Raw genomic sequence first — 27699 nt, forward strand, 5'->3', positions numbered from 1 at the left:
TCCCATTTATTTATTCTGTTTCTACCACATCTCCAGCTTAAACTCCATGGTAATGGTGATTTTAGTCCATTTTGTTTGCTGATGTATCTCTGGCATCTGAGATAGTGCTTGGCTTTTGATAAACATTTTCTGAATAGATAAGTACATGAATGAAAGAATAGCTCATTCTGCCTCAGTGATTTAAATGCCATTTTTATCATTCATTACCATATATTAAGACTTCATAGGATAAAAGGGCCTAATTCTGTTTATTGTCTATCTTGCTTTGTTATTTGTTAGTCTACTGGTCTATCACTGCTTCATTTACTACAGCTTTAGCACAGGGCTTGGTCTATCAGGTCCTCTCAGGATTTTTACTTCAGTTATGTCACCCAACCATATCTTCCTTAAAAATGTATTAATATACAAATTATACATAGATATGTATTCTGCATTTTTTTTTTTTTTTTTAGAACTGCACTCGTGGCATATGGAGGTTCCCAGGCTAGGGACTGAATCGGAGCTATAGCTATGGGTCTTTGCCACAGCCACAGCAACGCAGGATCCAAGCAGCTCAGGGCAACACTGCATCCTTAACACACTGAGTAAGGCCAGGGATTGAAACCACGTCCTCATGGATAGTAGTCAGGTTTGTTACAGCTGAGCCACAACAGGAACTCTTGCATATGTTTTTAATGTCAATAGCTTTATATGAAGGAGCTTTCTTTAGAAGGCTTAGGTGTTTAGGGCTATCTCTGTTACAGAGCTTAAAGTTTATTAATGCAATTTATTTCCAATGCATTTAAGGGTTATAGCAGATTTAAGGGTTTGGTCTACCTAGGTACTAATGATAGAAAAAAAATGGAGTTCTCAAAGTATTTTATAGATTTACACTGCCTCACTGTAAAAATCATGATGATTTCATTTTCAATGCACAGTAACCACCACACGCTATCACTCTGACAAAAGAAAAGAAAATTCTAATTTGAGAAGCAAAAAAAGCTCTTATTATATCCATTGCTTTGATCACAAATCCGACAAATTTTTTGCCTTTTTTTCTCTTTCTTTTAAGCAGTCATATTTAACAACATGTCCCATTTGGATTCTAATCACCTCTCCCCACTCCACACCTTTTAAAGAATGGCTAAACACCCTCCCCCTCCCGCACTCACCTTGCTTGCTTTTCTTAATTTTCTTTTCATTTTCTTTTCTTTCTTTTTTTTTTTTTTTTTTGTCTTTTTGCCATTTCTTGGGCCGCTCCTGCGGCATATGGAGGTTCCCAGGCTAGGGGTCGAATCGGAGCTGTAGTGGCCAGCCTACACCAGAGCCACAGCAACGCAGGATACGAGCCATGTCTGTGACCTACACCACAGCTCACGGCAACGCCGGATCGTTAACCCACTGAGCAAGGGCAGGGATCGAACCTGCAACCTCATGGTTCCTAGTCAGATTCGTTAACCACTGCACCACGACGGGAATTCCTCTTTTCATTTTCTAAAGTTTTACTGAAGTATAGTTGATTTGCAACGTTGTGATAATTTCTGCTATACAACAAAGTGATTCTGTTATACATGTATACATATCCATTCTCTTTCAGATTTTTTTCCCACATAGATTATCACAGAATATTGGCTAGAATTCCCTGTGTTATACAGCAGGTCTCATCGGCCAATTATTCCATATACCTCAGTGTGCATATGTCAATCCCAAACCCCCGTCCATCCCTCTCCGCCTTCCCACCTTCCCCTTTGGTAACTCTAAGTTTTTCAAAAGTCTGAGTCTGTTTCTTTTCTGCAAATAAGTTCATTTGTGTCCTTTTTTTTTTTTTTTTTTTTTTTTTTTTTTTTTTTTGTCTTTTGTCCTTTTTAGGGCCACACTCGCAGCATATGGAGGTTCCCAGGCTAGGGGTCTAATTGGAGCTGTAGCCGCCGGTCTATGCCAGAGCCACAGCAACACCAGATCTGAGCTGTGTCTGGGACTTACACCACAGTTCATGGCAATGCCAGATCCTTAACCCACTGAGCAAGGCCAGGGATCAAACCCGCAACCTCATGGTTCCTAGTTGGATTTGTTTCCCCTGCACCACAACAGGAACTCTCATTTGTGTCCTTTTTTAAGATTCCACATAAAAGTCATATCATGTGATGTTTGTCTTTCACTGCCTAACCTCACTTAGTATGATAATTTCTAGGTCCATTCATGTTGCTGGTGCAAAACAAGACCCTTTTAAACTAGCCATATCTCCTGAATTGCTCAGGCTCTGTACCTTTTTCAGTCAGCTCTTTTTTGGTTATAATTGTGACTGAACTTCTCAACAGCTCCTCTTAGTGAGTTGTTCAGGTCTTTTCTTCCAGTGTTTTTATGCATTTCTTTTATTAAAAGTGCAGCACATAAGCCCTTTGGAAAATAAACATACTGGTTGCAAATCTTACTCCATCTTTCAATTTTTGAACATTGTTTTAAAACACAGAAGCTTAAAATATTTATGTACTTAAAGCTTCTATTTGTGACTATTTTTCTCCTGTCAATTCAAATGAAAGAATGGAAAGTTCTTTTATCTCTAAGAAACTTGATATTCAGTTAAATGATTTTCCTGGTTTTTCCTATGGTTTTTCATATTTAATTATTTAATAATATGCATCAATCCCAGTTACCAGCACCTATCTCAAATACACTCCATAAATAATCCTTTCTTTTTCCAATGATTTGAAGTTCTTTCTTGAATGTTTCTACTTTTTATATGTCATGGCTATTTGATTTCACTTAGATCACAGATCAAATGTCATCTCCTCTAATGATAATATCTACAACTGATAATATGCTTTTTCTTCATCCAAATTTAATCTTATTATGTCTGTTACTACCACATTTTTTTCTGAGGAATTTTGTTCTTGTACTTATTTTTAAACAGAAGGCTTTTAAAGGAGTGCAGGGATCAATTTCATGCCAGGCTGCTCCTATTCCCCTAACCACCCCCGACACCAGCCCAAACTACCCTGAGGCTGGCTGCAGCCTTATGAGAACCATAAGATCCTAGGGACTGACTAGCCGGAGTGTGGGGAAGAAAATATTAGCATTTCTATTTATATGTTTATCTCATTCTTTTAAGTTTCTATTTGTATATATTTTAATAATACATATATTATTCTTATAATACATATATAGTATTACCACATCAACATAAAATGTTATTTATAAATAACTTACATAATATTACAGATTTATGCTTAACTTTTTAAAACTCATGGGTAGGTGAGCAAAAGGTTAAGAAGCACTGCTCACTGTACCTTCACTCTCAAAAGTTTTGCCCCAACCTAGCCCATGTCTCTCCACACAGCCCCATTCCTTCTACAATATTTCCTGGAACTACTGTTTCAGAATCAGCAAAATTCCCTCCTCTCCTCAGATTCCTTCTCCCTCTTAACTCATAATCTTTTTCTCTACAGTACAATTTCCATGGCTCTGTTTTAATCCAACTTCTTTTCTACTTGTGTATAGCATGACCAAATAAATTTTAAGTTGCATTTTTAATATTCCTCCTTAATTTTTCTTGCACTTTATTTTATTTATTTTTATTTATTTATTTTTGTCTTTTCTAGGGCCGCACCCTCGGCATATGGAGGTTCCCAGGCTAGAGGTCTAATCGGAGCTGTAGTCACCGGCCTACAACACAACCACAGCAACGCCAGATCCGAGCTGTGTCTGCAACCTACACCATAGCTCATGGCAATGCCGGATCCTTAACCCACTGAGCGAGGCCAGGGATTGAACCCGCAACCTCATGGTTCCTAGTCGGATTTGTTAACCACTGAGCCACAATGGGAACTCCTTCTTGCACTTTAAAGAGCAGTAAATAATTATATACACAGGGGAGAGTCCATGTATAAACAAACTGAATAATCAGAAGAGCCATTTGCATTTTTCCTGGTTGGTGTTTGGCTCTCAAAGGGTTTGAAGCAATGTGATGGTGAGTATAAAGTCAACAATTACCTCCAGGTTGCTTTCGTTTTATTTGTGCTTTTCGTAATATTGATACAACAGACCAATCCTTTCTCAATGTAGCGCTTTCTCCCTTGGACTTCAGTGACACCACGATTTCCTGGGCTTCTCCTCCCTATCAGGCAGCCTCTTGGGTGCTCTTTCTCTACCAGCTCCTTAAAAGGTCCTTTGTGTTAATTAAAACTTGAATATCACTTGAAGAAATCAACTTATTTGCAGTCCTCTCAAGTAATGAGTTTTAATTCTCTCACATTCCTTCTGGTATGTAAGAGGACTAAAAGAGAAGTGGCAAGTTCTCTTTGTATCCCACTGTTACTCAGAGTAGAGACTCTCAATGTTTTCTAAACACGCTGATCTAGGGCTCATCCACTCTCTTTTGATTGTTATGTGCATAATTGTCCATGGACCTCAGGATCTTTCCTTGTCTTTCCATCATCTTGAAAATTTCCCTGGGAGTTCCAGTTGTGGAGCAAGGGAAATGCATCCCACTTATGTCCATGAGGATGTGGATTTGATTCCTGGCCTTGCTCAGTGGGTTAAGGATCTGGCATTGCTGTGAGCTGTGGTATAAGTCACAGATGTAGCTTGGATCCCATGTTGCCACGGCTGTGGCGTAGGCCAGCAGCTCTAGCTCCAATTCAACCGTAGCCTGGGAACTTCCATATGCTGTGGATGCAGCCCTAAAAAGACAAAAGACAAAAAGAAAAAGAAAAAGAAAAAAAAATTTCCCTGTTAACAAGGATAATGGCAGAGACTGCTAGTTGCCCACCCACATCCTTTCTTACAGTCCTCTTTACTAACCAGATTCCTACATTACGAGGGAGTTGTAACGTAGCTAGCTAAAACAGTACATTTCCCAGTACATCCCTCAAAGCAAAATATGGCCAGGTAACTAAGACTAATATAAAACCATAAATTATTGGGAGAGACTTCTGGAAGTCACCTTAAAAAGGGGAATGACAGCAGGGGAAAGATCTTACTGACCCTTTCCTTTTTCTCCTCCCTGCTCCTTAGAATAGAAATGGGATGACTGAAACTCTAGTAGGTATTTTGAACCACAAGGTGACCTTGGTAATCACATGCTGGTTTATAAATTTGAAATTGGAAAGAGTTTGAGTCCCTGATGGCTTCATGGAATTGGCACACTGGGACTGGGTACTGCAACATCAGACTTTCTTTTAAATGAGGGAATACATCCTTATTTTATTTAATGGCTATTTTATTTAGCCATTGTTATTTTGAATTTTCTGTGTTAAGAAAGCAAATCTATTCTAATGCATACATGGTGCCATATTCTCAATTCTTACAAACATTGATCTCCAAAAGTGTATGTACTTTCCCTTACATGCCAACCATTTCATAATTAAATTATCATCTCAAATCACCAGCATCAGCATATCAAGCATTTACTCTAAACTTTGTATTTTGCCTGTTATAAGAGGCTTTCAGTTCGTTGGTGTCTTCCTATTTCTTCATTATAATCAGTCTTTTCTCCTTTAAATTTTCCTCTGCAACTAGCTTTGATTTTATGATATATTTTTCTAGATTTTTTTTCCCCCCACACTCATGGCATATGGAAGTTCCTGGGCCAGGGATCAAATCCAAGTTGCGGCTGCTACGACACGGGATCCTTAATCCACTGCTCCAAGCTGGGGATCAAACCTGCACTGCCACTAAGACAATGCCAGATTCCCAATCCACTGCACCACAGTGGGAACTCCTATTTTTCTAAAACTTTATTGTCCCATCTCCTATCCCTGAATCTTTTTATTATGTTCCTCTGGCAAAAGCAACTATTCTCTTTCCCTCTGCCTGCATACCAGCAACAGACAGCACTAGCAGATCAGCATCACTATAAATATCATAATTATCAACCTCAAATTAACTTTATACCTTTAAAATATTGAATATTCCTGTATTCTTTATTTGGCCAAGGTAAAATAATACACTCTCCCTTACTACAAATTGAGCATGAACTACAGCTGTTTAAACATCCATATTTTTATTACATGCCAACATTTTGCATCCTATGCGAAACATTTGGTTTGAAAATACCCTTAAAGTTCTATTTTGTTTCCCATCTTCTCTCCTGTTATCTCCCATTCTCTGAAGACATTTTAATATTAATTGCGTAAGACTGATTTCCTTATCTTCCCAACCTCTCAAATGACTATTCTAAACATCTTTCAAAAACTTCACCAAACACAAAGAAAATTTAATAGATATTAATTAATTATTCACTATCTATATACTGTTAGCACACATGATAACATGATAATGTGAGGAAATACAGTACTGACAGTTTCATTCCTTTAGGAGGTCTTTCTCTTTATTTCATCATAGTAGTGAACAGTATATGAATCCTGCCATCTAAGAAGTACAATGAGCTACTTAGTAGACCAACTTTGGGGATAAATGGCTTTCTAGCACAGGTAATAGCCCATTAAGTAAACATGCAGAAAATTAATTAGCACTTTCTTGTTACCAAGCAAAAGTGATTTATTCCTATGTAAAAAGCACAATTCTTTTTCTAATTTGTTACTCTTAACTTCTCCTACTCTTGCTTACAATAAAATGGAGATTATCTATATCTTCTTTGAAGCAAATATGAAATTATCACAATTCGCTATCACAACCATCATCGATCTCCCTTACAACACAAATATAAACAAATATCAGCTACTTGTCCTTTAAAAGTTATCCTTAATACAGATGGCTGATAACTGAAATATATAGTATAATGACAAGAGAGTTTAATGGTTTCACCTATGTGTATTTTTTTCTTGGCTTACATGCATATTTAGTCTTTATAAGAACATTATTATAAGGACATTATTATTACTATTATAAAGTGAATTATAAGGACGTTATTATAAAGTAATTGAAGGACTGGGTGGAATCATCTCAGAACTGGAAAGATTAAGGATAAAAACGGGTCTGGCTTTTACATTTTTTAATATCTTACATGGTTTACAATTCTTAAGTTGTATCCCAAGATACATTTCTTATATTAAATGAAAGTGAAAAAATGCTAAATTCACTTATGAAAATTAATAAACACACCAGATCATCTTGATTAATGGATAGAACAAAGGATCACTTTCATATAGAACTCTGTTCAGGACAAGCAATTCATTGTAGCAGAAGCAGTACAATGAAAAATTAATGTTTAATGTGGAAAGTTACCTACTAAAACAGAATAAATATGCACCTAAAATCATCTATAAGAAAATATACTTGATTTATTTCAGCAAGGAAATGTGTTTATTTTCATGAATAAATATTATTTGAAGATGAGTAATGAAGCATATTTGCAAAAGGATTAAATACTTTCCAACCTAACTTTAAATTTAATGTGAAGCATTTAGGAGACAAACATTTACTAATCTTGAAGGTATGTTTAATTCAAAGTTCCATTAAATCTAAACATTAACGTTCTAACACACCCTTGCTTGTACATGAGAAATCTAAAAATATGAAATATATGGTATAAATACATAAAAGTATATAAAAGCAATTGTGAAGAGTGATATGTTAAAAGGTTAAATAAATGGAGCACTCAAATAGAAAATACATTGATGTATAATAGAAAATTTCATTCCAACAAAGAAAACTGAATATATTACTCTATCACAAGTGTATTATAAATACTTGCTGTATGGTTAGTATTATCTTTTCTGAAGTGACTTCTGAATTAAAGATGAAAAACAGAGTATAAATGATATATCAATGAAGGTGTTTCCTTCACTCATTCCTGTATTAAACAAATATTTTTAAAGTTTCTGTCATAATGTAGCAGCTTTAAGAAAAAGTTAGCTCTTGCTGAATTCCTACTAAAAGACTGCTGGTACTTAGCAAACACTAAGTGATGGTTTGGTTATTAAAATGAGAACACAGATTCTAATTCTGGCCACATGGAGTAATGAGATTTGCCATTCTACTGCAAACAACAAAAACACTAGACAAAATCTGCAAAACAAGTTTTCAGACAATGGAAACAGACATGGTAAGACCAAGACATCTGAAGAAAGGAAACATATAAGGAGACACCAACATTAGCCTAGCATTCTGCCTGGAGGCAAACTCCAAACTAAGGAATAGGAGGGAGTCCTAAGCAGAGCACAGTCTTCCAGCTGAGTTGAGAAAACAGACTGGAATTCAGGGAGATGGAGGCAGCTGTAAGTTGGGGCAGAGTTCTAAAGAGGATGGAGCTATAAAGAAAAGAAACCCAGAAATCTGCACAGGGGAAAACCTTGAGGCTCAAACAAATATTACCATGCGCATGTGAAGGAGAAAACTCCATATGGCCAGAGAATGAGCAGAAGCTATGCACTGGACTGTCCCCAAAGCACACACAGGGCTAGGATGCATTCAAGTTCTTACCAAACAGAGTGAAGAGCCTTAGATGCTTTCCGAGGATATTCAGTAGAGACCCCCAAAGGGATATGCTTTAAATAATAGGGTTAATCTGTCCTTAAAGCAAAGGCTACTTTAGACATGACCCCTAAAGCTAAAAACATAAAAAATAAAGCACAAAAGAAGCAAACGTTCAGTAGCAAATTTAACTTAATTGTTGGCCATACCAAGTCCCTTCAAAGAACAGATAGATATTCAGGAACTTAAACTCCAGACATTCAAGAACTTAAAATTCTCTCTGTCCTGCAACCAGTTAAAAACTACAAATGATGGCAACAGGTAGAAGAATGTAAACATAAGGTAAAACAATAAGATAGGCTAAAGCAATGGCAAAATAATGAAAGTAGCAGACAATGATGTTAAAATACTGGGAAATCATCATAAAGTATTTAATGGAAACCATGAATAAAATGAGAAGAGAAACAAAATATACACAAAGGAACACAAAAGGAACTGCCAGAGGTGAAAAATATAATACCTGAAATGACAAAATTTACTGGATAGGATTAATAGTTTAGACACCATAAAAAAATTAGTGAACTTCAGAACACAGCAATAGAAACTACTCAAAGCAGAGAGAAAAAGGATTAAAAAGAAAAAGAAAAACAAAACCAGAGTTTCAGTGAGGTGTGGAAAAACACCAAGTGCTCCAACATATGTGTAATTGGATTCCCTTCTCAAAAAGGTGGGGAGGTGTGGCAAAAACAATTGACAAATTAAAATTTTTTATCCAGTAAAGATATCTTTCAAAAATAAGAATGAAATAAAAGCTTGTTTCACACAGCAGAAGTTGAAAGCATTGGTGGTAATCCTACAAAAGAATTGCAATTTTTTTTTTTTTTTTTTTTTTTTGGTCTTTTTGCCTTTTCTAGGGCTGCTCCCATGGCATATGGAGGTTCCCAGGCTAGGGGTCTAATCGGAGCTGCAGCCACCGGCCTATGCCAGAGCCACACAATGCGGGATCCAAGCTGCATCTGCAACCTATGCCACATCTCATGGCAACGCTGGATTGTTAACCCACTGAGCAAGGGCAGGGATCAAACCCGCAACCTCATGGTTCCTAGTCAGATTCATTAACCACTGCGCCACGACGGGAACTCCAAGAATTGTAATTCTTAACAAGAAAGAAAATGATAGCAGATTTAAAATAATCTACACAAAAGAATGAAGACTACTGAAAATGGTAACTATGTGGGAATATATTAAAAATTCATTTTATAAGTTTCTTTTTAAAAAAGACTGTTAAAGAGATACATTTAGAATGGATAAACAACAGGATCCTACTTTACAGCACAAGGAACTCTATCTAATCTCCTGGGGTAGACCATGATGGAAAAGGAATATAAAAAAAAATAATGTACATATATGTATGAATGAACACTTTGCTATACAGTGGAAATTGGCAACTTTTTTTTTTTTTTTTTTTGCTTTTTAGAGCTGCTCCTGTGGCATATGGAAGTTCCCAGGCTAGGGGTCAAATTGGAGCTGTAGCCACTGGCCTATGTCACAACCACAGCAACGTCAGATCCAAGTTGCATCTGTGACCTACACCACAATCTTATGGTAACGCCAGATCCTTAATCCATTGAGCGAGGCCAGGGATCAAATCTGCATCTCATGGATGCTAGTCAGATTCGTTTCCGCTAAGCCATGACGGGAACTCCTGGCACAACACTGTAAATCAACTGTAATTTAATAAAAAATAAAGTAAAATAAAAATGTATTTTAGGGTTTATGGCAAATGTATAAGTAAAATGCATGAGGAACTACAGCCAAAGGACAGGAAGAGGGAAAAGAAAGTGAAGTTCTTACCTCATATGTGAAGTGCTATATGACAGTAGACTATGAAAAGACATTGTAAATGCTAGAGGAACCACTAAAAAAAATTAAAACAGTAAGGAATATTTATAAGCCCACAATGAAGGTACAATGGACTCCAAATCGGTTCCAAATAGAAACAATAACTGAGGGTCAAAAAACATCTAAAAACCTTAAGAAGGCACAGAAAAATAAATGACAAATTGAATGCAAGTGGGAACCTATCAAGCACTGATACAATTTTAATCCTGTGCTATTCAAGAATATGTAAGCGTTCACCTTGAGCAATCACACATAATTGTCATAAAAAAATGAACCTTATCTAAGATGCTTTTGGTAAAACTGCATGGGTGCCAAATGTAAGACAATGACAGTTAACTATGAGTTTCTTGATTCCACTACCCTGTCCCCTCAACATTCCGAACAGGATGAAAAAGTCTAAAAATGAAATGATTTACTTTACTCAAAAGGGAGCTATATATATTTGAGCTATAATACTCAAAATGACTATTTTAATAAAATAAAATTCATGTCTGCATATCTGTTTGCAAAAACAAACATAAGAGAATGGAATGCTAATGGATAAGTTAGTAGATCAACTTTCTATGTGTTTTTATTATTAACTTTCATTGCTACAGTAATGTATCCTGAGTCAGCTTATAATGAAAATGATAAACACCTAGACAAGGGGATTACGGACTCAATAAAAGAAAAGAATTACTTACGTTCACTGGCTTAGGTAAACTTGTCTGTCTTTAAAAAATCCAATTTCTGGAGTTCCTGTCGTGGCTCAGTGGTTAAGGAGCCTGGCTAGGATCCATGGGGATGCGGGTTTGATCCCTGGCCTTATTCAGTGGGTTAAGGATTCCATGTTGCCGTGAGCTGTGGTGTAGGTCGCAGACATGGCTTGGATCTCAGGTTGCTGTGGCTGTGGTGTAGGCCAGCAACTACAGCTCAGATTTGACCCCTAGCCTGGGAACCTGCATAGGCCATGGGTGCAGCCCTAAAAAGACCAAAAAAAAAGAAAAGAAAAAATTCAATTTCTGTGTGATTAACAACAAAAAAATTATAGGTAATTGATTATTAATCCTGCTATTACTGTAGATTACCACCATCAATAAAAAATCCAATATTATTTAGCCTTTATTTAAACTAAATTAAAAATTTATACTCATGTGTCCTAGAACATCTTGTATATGAGATATACATAGGTATTCACAAGTTTTTGAACTACATTTAATTTTTCTGTGATCATATAAGTGAATGATTCTCAAAGAATATTCTATTTTCAGTGAATATCTATTAATTGTACAATATCACCCCCTAGAGGAAACTTTTAAAAAAATCAAACTTGAAACGACTTGTTTAGTTACTTAAGAAAATTTAAAAGGGAAAATAATCTTTCTAGTTTAGCTTTACCTACAACACTAAATCTCACAGAATTAAAAAATTTATCATATGGTGCTCATGTTTAGTAGGGGCTCACAAATATTTTCTGGCTTCATTAAGGAAAAAGAGAGACAGACAGACACATACAGAGTGCAGAGATACAGTAATAAAAACAGGCCTGTCCTCCACCTAGTAGAAAGCTCCCAGATTACTGTATTGGCTCCCTTTTTATTTTTCACCAATTTAACTAGTCCATTTACCCTCACTCACTCTATAACTGGTTTTCTAACTACTACCTATTATCAACAAATTTTCACATACCCATTTCTCATATAGTATCCTTCAGGTCCTACTGGCTCCATCACTTATTAATAGAAGGGCCAGGATGACTGAGGGATTCAAATCAGACATCCTGAAGGAAAGCACTGTTACAAATGCCAAGAGCTACATGAATACTAACATTTGGCCTCTTTATTCACTGACAGCTATAAGGCCACAGTTTCCTCTAGGGACTACTGTTGCCTTAAAATTCAAAAGGTCAATTAGACGGACATTTTTTACTAGGTCATCTCTAGTGACCTAGTACTACCAGGTAATGAATAAAGAGTTCCCAGCAGGGTACAACCTTCTTAAAGTTTACAGTCTAGAAGAAACACCAGGCAAATGAAAAGGAATTAAGGTAAAGCCATGCAAGGCCCAATGAAGACACAGAAAAGCACCTTAAAACTAGAGAGTTTAAGAGAAGGCCTCCCAGAAAAAGTGACATTCAAGCTAGTACTTTTTGGTTAAAAATGAATTGGAAGTGGAGATGCTCAGATCTGGTGTTCTCACTGCTTTCACTTCAGGGTCACTGCTGTGGCCCAAGGCACTTTAAATTTTCTGATAGTTAGTTGGAGCTACTATAGGTGTCTTTTAAAAATATATATCTAATTTTATATCCTGTATTTTCATATAAACTTTTCCCCATGTTACAAAAGATACTTTCTAATTTTAAATAATGACATAATTTTCTAACAGATATACTATAATTTACTTAACCATTTCCACAATGATATATATTTACACCGATTTGAGCTTGGTACAAATGTATAAATAATCACGTAGAAAATTCTGCATAAAGCTCTTAATATTTTTGTGATTATATAATTTGTGATATATTTGTGAAGAGCAGAAGCTTTTCAGAACTAGACTTAGTGAATTACAGATACTTCTACCATTCCATACACTGACAAAATGCTTCCTAAAATTCTGAACAAATTCATACATCCATGTCAATGATTTCACCACATACTTATGTGCACTGGGTTATAACTAGAGTCAAAAAATGGTATGTCTTTTTAATTTACACTTATTACTAATTAAGCTGAATGCTACTAATTAGTATTCTCTCTTTAGCAGTTGTCCATTTATCTATGGGGATCTTAGTTTTTTTTTTTAATAGATTTGTATGAATGTTTTATATATTATGGTATATTGGCTCTTTGTCTCTCAACTATTAGAAATATTTTTTCCTAATGTAATTTTTAAAAATGTACTGTTTGTATCATACAGAATTTCTAAATATTTAGTTAACTTTATCATTGTGTTTTTTTCACTAAGCATTTAAAGCAGAACTTTCTAGTTGCAACAGGAATTACCTGGTTAAAGTAGGAAGTAGGAAGCTATGTCAATACCTTCCTTAGATGGAAGGTGAAGGTATGATATCAAAGAAACCAAGGAGATAAGTAAATTTAAAAAATTTGATGACTATCCAAACAGTGTGGTACTGGTATCAAAACAGACAGACAGACGAATGGAACAGAATAGAGAACCCGGAAATAAACCCTGACACCTATGGTCAATTAATCTTTGACAAGGGAGGCAAGAACATAAAATGGGAAAAAGAAAGTCTATTCAGCAAGCATTGCTGGGAAACCTGGACAGCTGCATGCAAAGCAATGAAACTAGAACACACCCTCACACCATGCACACAAATAAACTCAAAATGGCTGAAAGACTTAAATATACGACAGGACACCATCAAACTCCTAGAAGAAAACATAGGCAAAACACTCTCTGACATCAACATCATGAATATTTTCTCAGGTCAGTCTCCCAAAGCAATAGAAATTAGAGCAAAAACAAACCCATGGGACCTCATCAAACTGAAAAGCTTTTGCACAGCAAAGGAAACCAAAAAGAAACCAAAAAGACAACTTACAGAATGGGAGAAAATAGTTTCAAATGATGCAACCAACAAGGGCTTAATCTCTAGAATATATAAACAACTTATACAACCCAACAGCAAAAAAGCCAATCAATCAATAGAAAAATGGGCAAAAGACCTGAATAGACATTTCTCCAAAGAAGATATACAGATGGCCAACAAACACATGAAAAAATGCTCAACATCACTGGTTATAAGAGAAATGCAAATCAAAACTACTATGAGATACCACCTCACACCAGTCAGAATGGCCATCATTAAGAAATCCACAAATAACAAGTGCTGGAGGGGCTGTGGAGAAAAGGGAACCCTCCTGCACTGTTGGTGGGAATGTAAACTGGTACAGCCACTATGGAGAACAGTTTGGAGATACCTTAGAAATCTATACATAGAACTTCCATATGACCCCGCAATCCCACTCTTGGGCATCTATCTGGACAAAACTCTACTTAAAAAAGACACGTGCACCCGCATGTTCATTGCAGCACTATTCACAATAGCCAGGACATGGAAACAACCCAAATGTCCATCGACAGATGATTGGATTAGGAAGAGGTGGTATATATACACAATGGAATACTACTCAGCCATAAAAAAGAATGACATAATGCCATTTGCAGCAACATGGATGGAACTAGAGAATCTCATCCTGAGTGAAATGAGCCAGAAAGACAAATACCATATGATATCACTTATAACTGGAATCTAATATCCAGCACAAATGAACATCTCCTCAGAAAAGAAAATCATGGACTTGGAGAAGAGACTTGTGGCTGCCTGATGGGAGGGGGAGGGAGTGGGAGGGATCAGGAGCTTGGGCTTATCAGACACAACTTAGAATAGATTTACAAGGAGATCCTGCTGAATAGCATTGAGAACTTTGTCTAGATACTCATGTTGCAACAGAAGAAATGGTGGGGGAAAAATGTAATTGTAATGTATACATGTAAGGATAACCTGAACCCCTTGCTGTACAGTGGGAAAATAAAAAAATTATTAAAAAAAATTTGATGACTGGCTGACTGTGACAGGAATGAGGAAAGGAAGGAAAGGTTAGGTTTATAATTTCTAGCTAATAAATTTGAAAATCTGACATATGGAAGATATTCTAGAAAACTTAAGTATATCAACATTAGCTCAGGTTAAATTTTTTAAGTGGACAACAATCTCAACAATATTTAAGAAACCCACTTAACAAAATAAATATACAGACTTGACATCAAAAGCATAATAAAAAAAAGGAAAAACTGACAAATTGGGCACCACCAAAATTAGACCTTTTGTCTATAAAACTCTGTTATGAAGAGCCAAAGAGAAGCTACAGACTGGGAGAAAATGTTTGCAAAACACATTATGTGACCAAGGATTAGTAAGTAGAATATACTAAGAACTCTTAAAACAATTTACAAAGGAGGGTTGTCTGGGAAAAATAAGAACAGACATTTCACTGATGGTGATATACAGACGCTTAATAAGAAAAGACGTTAACTTCAGTAGCCATGAGGGAAACAGTAATGAAAACCATGATTAGATATCATCACACCTATCACACTAAAACTGAAAAACAGTGACACACCAAATGCTGGTGAGGTTGCAGAGAAGCTGGATGGGAATATAAAATGGTAGAGCTAGTCTGAAAAACAGCTTGCCAGTTTTTTATAAAACCAAACATGTAAGGACTTCCTACTGTGGCTCAGCAGCTTAAGAATCTGACTAGTATCCATAAGGATGTGGGTTTGACCCCTGGCCTTGCTCAGTGGGTTAAAGACCCAAGGTTGCCATGAGCTGCAGTGTAGACCACAGGCACAGATCGGATCCGGCATTGCAGTGACTGTGGTGTGGGCTGGTAGCTGCAGCTCTGGTTGGACCCCTAGCCTGGGAACTTCCATATGCTGCAGGTGCAGCCCTAAAAAAGCAAAAAAAAATAAAAAATAATAAGATAAAAAAATAAAAAATAAAAAAAAATTCAGACGTAATTACCACGCGCACCAGCAACTGAACCAAATGCAAACTTATGTTCACAGAGAAAGGCTACAAAACTGTTCATACCCACTAATCGTAATAGTCACAAACTGGAAACAACCTGTCTTAGTCCACTCAGGCTGCTAAAACAAGGTACCACACACACTGGGTAGTTAGAGGCTGGAAGTCAGTGCCAACATGGCCAGGGAGCTCTATGTGATCTCTTTCCTAAAAGCACTAATGCCGTTCATGAAAGGTCCACCCTCATGACATAATCACTTCCCAAAGGCCCCAACCTACTAATACCATTGCTTTTAGGGGTCAGGATTTCAACATGAATTCTGTGGGGAAAAACAAACATTTAGAGCATAGCACAATCTTTATGTTCATTAATAGCTGAAATGTTAAACTACAATATAAACATACCAGGGCATTGTACTGAGAATTAAAAAAGAAACAAACTATTGATAACTTGACTCACTTAGGTGAGTCTCCATGCAACCGTGCCAAGCAAAAAAAGTAAATTCCAAAAGGTTATACAATGTGTGATTTCATTTATAGAACATTTTAAAAGTGACAAAATTTAAAGACTGAAGAACAGGTCAGTGGCTGCCAGGGGACAGCAGGTGGCATGGAGGGGAAGTAGGTGTGGCTACAACAGGATAACATGAAGGATTCTTCTTAGGAAACTGCTAGTGTTCACCATAGTGATGGATACAGGAACCTACACACCTGATAGACTATTTAGCTAAATATGCAGGTACACACAACAAATTCATAGGAAACTAGGGAGGTCTGAGTAAGACTAGTGCTATGTCAATGTCAATTTTCTGGTTGTGATACTGTATATTTTACAAGATGTTACCTTTGAGGCACACTGGGCAAAAGGCACAGAGAATCTCTGTATTATTTCTTACAACTGTATGTGGCTCATAATTATCTCAAAATTAAAAATTTAATGAAAAAATCTAATAGGATTCTTTTCAGGAATGAGAGGATGTTACAAATATGAGTAAATTTAATAATCAACTATTTACTATACTAAAAAGTTCGAAGAAGAAAACATTAAGCATATTAATCAAAAAGCAATTTGATATATGGTATTTCAACACTCTTAGACAAACAACTTAGAAATACAGGAATATTAAGGTAACAATTTAAAAAATGATAAAACATGAGAGTATTCCCATTAAGGCCAGATAGAAATAATTTTTGAAATCATAAAATTCTGGAAAGGAGAAGGAACAATGGGCACATCCTATGACATATCTATGACTTAATCTAATACCTACCATAAACACAGTAAAAGCGCAAGTTATAAAAGACGTGTTTTGGGAATTTCCATCGTGGCTCAGTGGAAATAAATCTCACTAGTAACCATAACAACGCAGGTTTGATCCTTGGCCTCACTTAGTGGGTTAAGGATCTGGTGCTGCTGTGAGCTGTGGTGTAGGTCACAGATGTGGCTTGGATCTTGCGTTGATGTGGCTGTGGTAGGCTGGCAATACAGCTCCAATTCGACCCCTCCATATGCCGCAGGTGCAGCCCAAAAAAAGACCAAAAAAAAAAAAAAAAAGACAGTGTTTTGGAATTCTTTTCATCACATTTCCTTACTGTCCTAAAAGCATGTGAAAAAACTATGAATCGCCATTTAGTCAATCAACAGATATTACATGTAAATTGCCTAATTTACAATTATCCACTATGGCTTAGGTACTGTCTTAGGACTTAACAGATACAACAATCATCAATTTAAGACACACTTCTTGCTCTCATAGAGCTTACGTTCTAGCAAGAATGGAATATTAATAATATTTACAATGATGGCATGCATTGAATAGCTATAAATGTAAATTATGTGCCAGGTGGTAAAAGAAAACAAGGTGTCAATCCCTGTCTACCAGAAGAATCTAGAAGACTGAAAGGTAAAAAGTGTTTATAATACAATGCAATCAAGATAAGGGACATACTTGAAATAATTTCTAGACCAAACCTATAAGGTAAGGAAAACCAATATGCAAAAAGTACTGAGTCAGTAAGAGTAAGGGAGGTGAAGATGAAGAGGAAGTCAGAGATGATTCCAGGCAGAAAGCAACATACATAAAGCATCAGAAATAAAAGAGAATAGGGAACTTTTATAAATCAGCAAGTTACTTTAGCAAAATACTCTTGAATATTTTTTTTTGGATTTTTTTCTCACAAAAATTCTTCCTTGCTCGAGGAATTTAGAAAATTTTTGTTTGCTTTAAGTTTATAAAAATGTATCCTTCCACACATTTTTAGGTCATACCTGCCACTTTTCATCGGAAGTCTAAAGAGATAAAAAATAATTTCTGTACTAATCCAATATTGACATCTAAAAATTATATCAGTTTCAATATTTGCTATTATAATTTAAGATACAAAAAGCTCTTTATTTAAGTGAGAAAAAATACACTTGTATTTTCTTTTAACCTATACTCCTATTTACTTATCCTGCAGAATTTTATTATAAAAAAATATATTTGGAGGTTCCCTGGTGGCTCAGTGGGTTAAGGATCAGGCATTGTCATAGGCAATGTCATTGATATGACTCTGGTTGCTACTGGGGCGTGGGTTCCATTCCTGGCCCAGGAACTTCATGCTGAAGGCATGGACAAAAAAAAAAAGTACTGCCTTGATTATCCTATCATGCTGCTCTGCAAAAAAAGTGTATAGAAATTGAAATTGAAATTTTTGTAAATTTCCTTCATAGTAGGTAAGCTCCATGAATACAGCTCCCGTGAGAGAAAGTATGTGAATATGTGTCAAAATTTTCCTTCAGGAAATGAATTTTTGCAATTATTGTAATGTATAATTGATCAAAACAACATGAATATGTATTTTTTAGTCATTAAATACAAAAATAAAAATTTCCTTGGAAATACATTATGGGTTAAATTGCCTTTTTATGAATTAATATGATTTATCCTCAGAATGAACCAGTGTAGAATACTGGTTCTATCCCTACTTTCATTTTTTATGAATTTAACAAAAGAGAAAATTCATTCTCATAAAGAAGCAGATGAGAATGGAAGCGCTGTCACAGCAAATTCACTGAAGTCTTTAAATTCCTTCTGCTTATAAGCTAAACCCATCATCACTTATCATCAATTAATATTTTTAATAATTTTTCTTGGCTGACATTTTAATTAGGTCTGCCTCAAAATTTGTTTTAAGACTAGAAAAGAATCTGTCACCCATCATTAGAGTATTCACTTACCCAGTTCCTGACCATTTTTATTTTTACTGCTGAGCCTTGATGGGAACTCCTCCTGACCACTTTTAAAGTGAAATCCCCTCCTCACTTCCTACCGCCCTACTCTTGGTACTCCCTATTTTTTCCCCTGCTTTATTTTTCTTATAATTTTTTAATATTCTATATAATATACTCATATTATTACTTAATCTCCCCACTTCATAGTAGATAAGTTCCATGAATACAGGAACTGTACAGCCACAGTGCATAGGTAGAATTCAATAAATACAAACTGAATGAATGACTAATGGTCCCTGCTTGAGGTACCTGAAAAACAAGTCTAATGGAAAATGCTGTTAAGATTTGAACAAAATAAGGTATAGCCTTAAGAGTAATTAACTTACGGTCTACAGAAAAGGTGACATTTAAATTAGAACCTTGGAGTTCCCGTCCTGGCGCAGTGGAAACGAATCAGACTAAGAACAATGAGGTTGAGGGTTCGATCCCTGGGCTCACTCAGTGATTCAGTGGGTTAAGGATCCGGCATTGCGATGAGCTGTGGTGTAGGTCTCAGACGTAGCTCAGATCTGGCGCTGTCATGGCTGTGGCGTAGGCCCGCAGCTGCAGCTCCGATTAGACCCCTGGCCTGGGAACCTCCATATGCTGTGGGTACGGCCCTAAAAAGGACAAAAGATACATACATACATACATACATAAGAACCTGAATCATGAAGAGTTCTCCAAGTGGAGAAAAAAGGCAGACAACCCAAGAAAGGGAAGAGAGCAGAGGTTTGAAAGGGCCTTGCATATTTGAGAAATCAAAGCGGGAGACACCTGGCGTATGGCAACGATAACAGTGGACAGTATTTTAGCTAATCTTATAATGTCCACAACAGAGGACACATTATATTGAGCTTCTCAAAGCTAAAAGTCCTTTTCAGAAACTTTATAGTTGTTTGGTCACTTGTTTTATATGCAATTAAGTTAGACTATGTAATATAAAATAAAGTTTACTGGACCTACTATCTTCACTGCAAAGGAAAAAGTATGAACAAACTTAATCTGTGTGTTTCATCAACTGTAGATTATGTGTATTACAGTCAACCAAAGTGAGAATACTGCTACCAAACGTCTCAGCCCCAGGTATTATTCAAAGAAGTTAAAACCAAAGATCCTCATTAGTGGGAAAGAGTAGTCTGGATGCAAAAGGAGGAATGGTCTAACCCAAGTGCTTGTTTTGTAGCAGCTACTCTTCATTATGAATTTGTGAATGGACTTGCATGTTGTCACAATTAATCTGCACTTATTACTATGTTCTCAATCAATTCATCTCCCTTTTGTCCACATCACTACTGTCTTTAGGACACTTACCTATGTTTTAACCCCAACTCAATTACTTAACTACTCAGATTAATTCCAGGATATTCAGGGTATTTTCAGGAAACCCTGGTGGGGGCTGGAGGCTCTCGGACGTCCATACAGAAAGAAAACCTTAAGAGCTCATGAGCCTATGTGATCAGTTTAAAAATATTTAAGCACAAGACTGGAGAGCTGGTGGCCACCGCCGTGCTTTTGAAGTTTTGCCTTTCTGGGGCTTGCGGGGTTCCAGAGAGAATGTGGGGATCCCTGAGGAGGGCGGGGCCCTAGGGATTCCCACAGAAGGTCAGAGGGTCAGAGGTCAAAGCTAGGTCTAAAGCCAGGGGGGCGGGGCCTTGACTTAAGAACCAAGAGGCAGTTTTGTGGGCCCGGGAGGGTAATGAGGGCCGCGGCGACACGGACAGACTCACAGTAATATGCCACCACAGGGTCCCGCTTGTCATGCTCCTGAGCCGTCCTCAGATGATGCTGAATGCTCTTAAACTGCGGAGGCAGCGGGGGCAGCGGAGCAAGCGCGGCCATCTCCACCCCAAGAACCACCACTTCCTACTCGCGCGCCGCCGACACTTCCGCTTCCGTCTTCGGAGGGCGCGCGCAAGCACGGGCACAGCAAGTCCCGCCCATTTCCCTGTTGCTCAGCAACAGCAGGTCAATTACGGGTTCCCAACAGGGACAGCCTCCGCTTGTCTGGCTCGTAGCAGTTTAGTGCCCCGAGGAGGCTGAGCAGCTTCGCGGTTAAGCTGCTTATGGCACCAGCGCTCTCTGCTGGCTGCTGGCAGAAGGGAAAAGAGATTGTTTTATTTTCTTTGTTTCCACCCTCGACCCCCCTTTTGTGTCAGAAGATAGAAAGGGAAAAACAAAAAGAAAATAATGATTGTTAATTGGCAGAAAGGGTAAAGGCGTGAATTGCCTTTGGCATCATTCAGGAATTTTCTCTTCCAGTTCCTCAGGTTGTACTAATAGAGTCCCTAGAAGCCTTTCCAATTTTAGAAACTTTAAATGCAATTCTTGCGTAAGATGAGAGATGATGTGTTTAAAATGTTGAATTACACTTTTTTGTGTTGACACATTGGATAAAATAACCAGCCGCTTTTTTAACTTAAATACTAAACACGTTAAGCTTAAAAAAAAATTGAACTTTTTTTTTCTGAGCTGGTTACCACAAACACTAGTGAATGAATAATTTGTAGGTCGGTAGTTTCTGGAGAGTGATGAACTATTTGCAAAGTCTTTTGACAGTTATTATCTTGTGATTGCACAGATAAGGCGTTCAAATAATAATTCTTGTTCAATGCTGCCGACTCGTACTTTGTAGGTAGGCATCAACTTTTCCCATCACTGTTACCATCAGTGACATCAATTATTTTTCTCTCCTCTCCATCCTATAATTTTTCAGGACTTTACTCTTTATTTACCTCCTCCAATACCCTTCATCTTTATTTATTTTATCTCAGTCCCCAGTTTTGAGAGTTCATCTTAAAACTAATTTTCATGGAAATTGCACCATCTCAAAGAAACAAGATCTCAAGCTCTGAAATTTCCATCTGCCTATTCTTCTCTAATCCACACTCCACCCATCCTATCCCACCCGTGACCTCAGCAGAACCTGCTCCTTGTCCTGTATAACCTCCAGTCCACATCTTTTGTCTATCCATGTTTGCAGACTACATCATCTTATCAGGAGGCTGCCTTTTTTCTCTTTTTCTTTTTTTTGCAATGAACTGAATTCTGTATTCTCCCCAATTTCAGCAACACATTCATTACCACTTGAGAACGTGTGTACTGTGGACTGAATATTTGTGTCTCCCCAAAATTTGTGTGTTGAAACTGAATGCCAAAGGTGGGGCCCTTGGCATATGGTTAGGTCGTGCACACAGAGCCTTCATGAATGAGATGAATGCCCATATAAAAGGGACCCCACAAGCTAGACTGTCCCTCCACCATTTGCAGATACAGGGAGAAATCAGCAGTCTGCAGCGTGGAGGAGGGTCCCACCAGAACCTGACTGTGCTGGCACCCAAATCTTCACCTTCCAGCTTTCAGAGCTGTGAGGAACAGGTTTCTATAGTTCATAAGCTGCCCAGTCCGTGGTATTTTGTTGTAGCAGACCGAACAGACAAAAATAGTATTTCTTTCTCCTTCTCTATTCCTACTATCCAGTCGGAAGTTGCTGAGTTGGTAGAGAAATTAATGAAGCAAAGCAGAATGGCATAACCATAAATGTCATTTCTCTGTCCTTATGACTTCTCATTTATTATTTTCCTATTCTTGATTCTCAACTATGGTTGTCCTTAAAGTTCACCCCAGAAATTTTTTAAAAGCTCCTATCTAGGGAGTTCCCGTTGTAGCTCAGTGGTTAACCAATCTGACTAGGAACCATGAGGTTGCCGGTTTGATCCCTGGCCTTGCTCAGTGGTTTAAGGATCCCGCGTTGCTGTGAGCTGTGGTGTAGGCTGGTGGCTACAGTTCCAATTAGGCCCCTAGCCTGGGAACCTCTAAATGCCACGGGTGCGCCCTAAAAAAAACAAAAAGACAAAACAAACAAACAAAAAAACCTCCTGTCTAGGTCCTATTCCCCACCCCTGCCCCCGGGGCATTCAGATTTAATTGCTCTGGGTTGGATCCTAAATATCAGTATTTTTTTTTTAAGTGTTCAGGAAATATTAATGGCACATCCAAGGTTGAGGGCCAATGCTCTAGTGAATCACCAGTACAGGGCTAATGTTTCTTCCCTACTCTCTTCCAGTCAGATCCTCCAGCCTGATTGCCTTGGTCAGAAAATGCACTTCCTGCTGTTGAAATTAAGTTCAGCCAATATGAATTGTTTAACCTACCCCCTGCCACAACAAAGTAAGAGTAATTAGGTAACACTTTCCCCAACATCTACTATGTATCAGGCATGTTTCTAGCGACTTTACATCAGCTCATTTAATCTTGACCATAACCCTGTGAAGAAGATATTATCATTTTCATTATTTTACAGATGAGAAAAATAAAATAGAATTTATGTAAACTATACCAGGTCACAGCCAGTAAGTATGAGTTTGACCTTAAAATCTAGGTACTTTGGTTTCAGAGCCTGTGAACCTATGGCTGCTACTTGACTTTAATGCCACTCTAGACCAATATATCTTTGTATTTTATATTTTCTCAATTTCATCATCTTTTGTCTGAAAATCAAATGTTCCTCTTCCTAGTGAAAGCTGTACCTTCCTATTATTCTCCTGATCTCTCCCTCCAGGACTGGAGGTTGCTCAAAGTACCTTTCTCAAATGAGCATGAATCTTGAGCGTAACTTCTAGGAGAGGAGGGACGAAAAAAAGAAAAAGAAAAGAAAAGAAAAAAGAAATGGTTAGAATTAGTTTTTACTCCACCTGCCAACACATTCTTTCCTTTTTCTAAGTACTGTACCCCTTTACCGGATAAGATGAGGGAGAAAAGTAACAGAAACATTGTTAACATAGCAATACATGGAAATTATGCTATGAAACAAAGTATGTACTAAGAGACTAAGCTAAGTTTTTCTGGTTAGTGTCTTACAATTATGAATTTACTGGCATACTTTACTATGAAGAAAGACCTAGATTCTCTTCCCTCTAACTCTGATCAGTTGGTGAAAGATGTGACATCACCCTCTAGGCTGTGGCTAGAATCTTGGCAAGTTAGGTTAGGGGAGGGCAGACACAGGGGGTGGGAGGAAACATAGGGAGAAGAAAAGGGAGAGAGACCAGAAATAACTGGTGTTTTGATGGAAAAGGTTAAATGTTTTGCACCATTCCCTGGACTCCAGCAAAACTCATCTCACAACAAAACTTTCTGTTCTAATTATGGTCACAACTATTTCGGTAGGAAAGGACAGGGTTCAACTAGTGTAATCAGGGTAATGTATCTTTTGGGTATGCTCTATATGGTAAAAATTTGTTTTCCAGTACATGAAACTCACATTCTGATGGATTAGCATCCCCTAAAATAGAGAATCTTTTCCCCTTAACTGTCCAGCAGGAGACTGAAAGAGAAGACGCTGATGTCTTGGCCAAGCCTGTTTACACATCCATGGTTGACACAGGGTCGGAGGTAAAAAATTGCAGTTTATTTTTTCACCATGGATATCTGGTTGTTTCAGCACTATTGAATTATACTGGAGAATTTTTTTAAAAGCACACACACACCTATATATATGTGCTGAACTATTTTTGGTCTCTGTTCGTGTAAGCAATAGATTTATGCACATGCCAATACTACACTGTTTTGGTTATTGTAACTTTTTAGTAAGTCTTGAGAGTACATAAGGTAAGTCATCTACTTTTATTTTACTTCTTCAAAATTATATTGGCTATTGTAGTTCTTTTATATTTCCATGTAAGTTTAAAAACAGCTTATTGTTTTTACAAAAGCTTGCTGGGATTATGACTGGAATTGTACTGGATTTACATATCAATTTGGAGTGACTGATATTATAAAAGATTAAGGCTTCCCAACCATGAACTCGGTTTATTGTTCCACTTATTGAAAATTTCTTTAATTTCTCTCAGCACAATTTTGTAGTTTTCATTGTACAAGTTTAGCAGTCTATTGTAAAATTTATCTGTGTGTTTCATACTTATGAATATTATATCATATTTATGAATATTTATGTAAATGTTTTACATTAAAATGTTTATGTAAATATTTTACATTTAAAATTTTATTTTTATTACTCTACTGAAATATTAACTTTCATAACTTAGTTACAAATTCTAGAAACTTTTTGCATATCCTTGATAATTTTATATTAACATGATTATGTCTGTGACTAAAGACCATATTTCTTCTTTTCCAATCTGTATAAATTTTATTTTTTGTCTTACTGCATTTGTTGAATATATATATATGTATATATATATTTGTTTTGTTTTGCCAGTCTTACTGACTTCCAGTTCAATGTCAAACAGGTGTGGTAAAGTAGACATCCTGACCTTTTTACCCTCATTATAGAGGAAATTATTAATTCTTCTATTAAGTGGGATATTTCCTGTGGGTATTTTTAGATGCTTTTTATCAAGTTTAGCTTCTTCCCTTTTACAGTGAGATTTGGGCTTTTGTTTGTTTCATTATAAAATGGTGTTAAATGCTTTTATCTCCTATTAAGATGACTAGGTGAGTTTTTTATTCCATTAACCTAGTTTAATTACATTAATTAGTTTTCAAATGTTAAAACAACTTTTCATTCCCGGGATAATCCCCACTTGAGCACGTTGTATTATCTATATATATTGCTGGATTAGATATGCTAGATTATTTTTGCTAAGAATTTTTGATATCATGGTTATGCTGTCTTCATTAAAAGATATGGCAAATAGTCTCTCCTAATTCCTAAAAGAAATTGTTGAGTATTATTTCTTCCTTAAACATTTGATGGAATTCACCAATGAAGCTGTCTGATGTTTTCTTCCTGGAAAAGCTTTTGATTTTCAATTTAATTTTTTTAATAGGTATAGAGATATTCATATTTTCTCTTCATTATTGACTCAGTTTTTATATGTGTCTTTCATGGAATTTTTAATTTCATCTAGGTATCAAACTTATTGGCCTAACATTGTTCATGGTGTTTCATTATATTCACTTAAATGTTCTGTTGTGATGTCCCTTTTTTTTCCATTATGATATGGATATACTCATACTTATGAGTAATTTTCATTTTCTTCTTTATTATCTCAGTCTGTCTAGCTAGAAATTGATCAGTTTTAAAAATCTTTTCAAAGAACTAGCTTTTCATTTTCTATTTCAATGTTTTGTGCTCTTATTTTTATTTTCCTCCCGTTTAATTTGTATTTAAACTGTTTTTAAAAATAATTTCTTAAGTAGGAAGTTAAAATCATTTTATAAATTTCTGTCTTTGTAATATAATATTTAGAACTTTAATATGCTGCCAAGAACAGTTTTAATTGCTTTCCACAAATTTTGATAAATTATGTTTAAAGTAGTTTAAAATTTTTATGTAATTTCTTCTTTGATGTATTAATAAAAATGTATTGCTAATTTCTCACACATGGGCATATTACAGATACCTCATTTTTATTAATTTCTAGTTTAATTCCATTGTGATTTTCAATCTTTGAGATTTTCTGTGGCCCCAAAAATTAACTCTCTTGGTGAATGTTACATATGAACTTGAAAAAAACTGTATAGTCTGCTTTTGTCTGGTAGAATGTTCTCTAAACAATTAGTTCAAGTTGCTTATTGGTAATGTCTTCTATTTCCTTCTTGACATTCTACTTTGTCAATTGATTACTGATGAGGAATGTTGAAATATCTAATTATAATTGGATTTATATCTTTTCATTTCTAGCAGGCTTTGCTTATTGTATTTTGACACCATAACTGGTGGCATACACATTTATAACAGTTATGCTTCCTGATGAAATCATACTTTAGTCATTATGAAAAGTCTCTTTTACCCCCTTGTTATTCGTTACCCTGAAATCTGCTTGAGTTTTCTCATATTAACATAGCTAATTCAGCTCTCTGGTGCTACCTGTTTGCATGATAAATATTTTCCCACTTTTTCTTATTATCTATTTGTAAAAATATTTAAATGTTTTAAACATTTTATCTTTAACTATTTGTGGGGTTATTGTTAATCATTTGATCTGGATTTTTAAAAAATGCATTCAGCAATCCCTATTTTGGTGTAGAGTGCTAAGACCTTTATATTTATTGTAACTGTTGATATTTTTCAATTTAGTCCTACCACCTTGTTGTTGTTTTCAACTTGTTCTACTTGTTTTTGCTTCCTTTTTGTCTTTTTGGCCATCTTTTAAATTAACTGAGTGTTTTATGATCCCACTTAATTTCCTTTGTTGGCCTAGCAGCCAAAATTTTGTTGTTTTGTTTTTATGGTGGTCTTATATTTTATAGTATACATCTTTAAATTAGCACAGTGTATTTCATGTGATAATGTATAACTTTGTATATATTATAAAATCTCATAAGAGTGTACTTCTAGGAGTTCCCACTGTGGCTCAGTGGTTAACTAACCTGACTAGTATCCATGAGGAGGCTGGTTCAATCCCTGGCCCTGCTCAGTGGGTTAAGAATCTGGCATTGCCGTGAGCTGTGGTGTAGGTTGCAGATACAGCTGGCTCAGATCTGGCATTGCTGTGGCTGTGGTGTAGCTTGGTAGCTGCAGCTCTGATTGGATCCCTAGCCTGGGAACTTCCATATATTGTGGGTGCAGCTCTAAAAAAAGAAAAAAAAAGAAAGAAAAAGGAGTGTACTCCTACACTTGATTCGATGTGCCACATTTATCTATTTAATTATTATTTTCAAGAAAAATTATGGCTTTATCTATTGCAGT

General features: G+C 36.4%; 1 protein-coding gene across 5 annotated transcripts in view; it reads right to left on the reverse strand.

Moving 5' to 3' along the window:
* Nucleotides 1–20911, reverse strand: part of VTA1 (vesicle trafficking 1) — a 64113-nt gene extending 43202 nt beyond the window's left edge. For all 5 annotated transcript variants that reach the window (XR_014845336.1, XR_014845335.1, XR_014845334.1 and 2 more), the window contains exon 1: nucleotides 20774–20911. Coding sequence is in view for 2 of the 5 variants with exons in the window: in XM_085024860.1 (XP_084880986.1) it covers nucleotides 20774–20885 (112 nt within the window). In the remaining 3 variants the exon portion in view is untranslated. The remainder of the gene's footprint in view (nucleotides 1–20773) is intronic.
* Between the last annotated feature and the right edge of the window lie 6788 nt (nucleotides 20912–27699).

The sequence above is a fragment of the Sus scrofa genome, chromosome 1, assembly GCF_054392235.1.
Source record: "Sus scrofa isolate SSC_HxYL_T2T_F1_AM1 chromosome 1, Sscrofa_HxYL_maternal_Yorkshire_Landrace_v2.0, whole genome shotgun sequence".
NCBI classification, from domain to species: Eukaryota; Metazoa; Chordata; class Mammalia; order Artiodactyla; family Suidae; genus Sus; species Sus scrofa.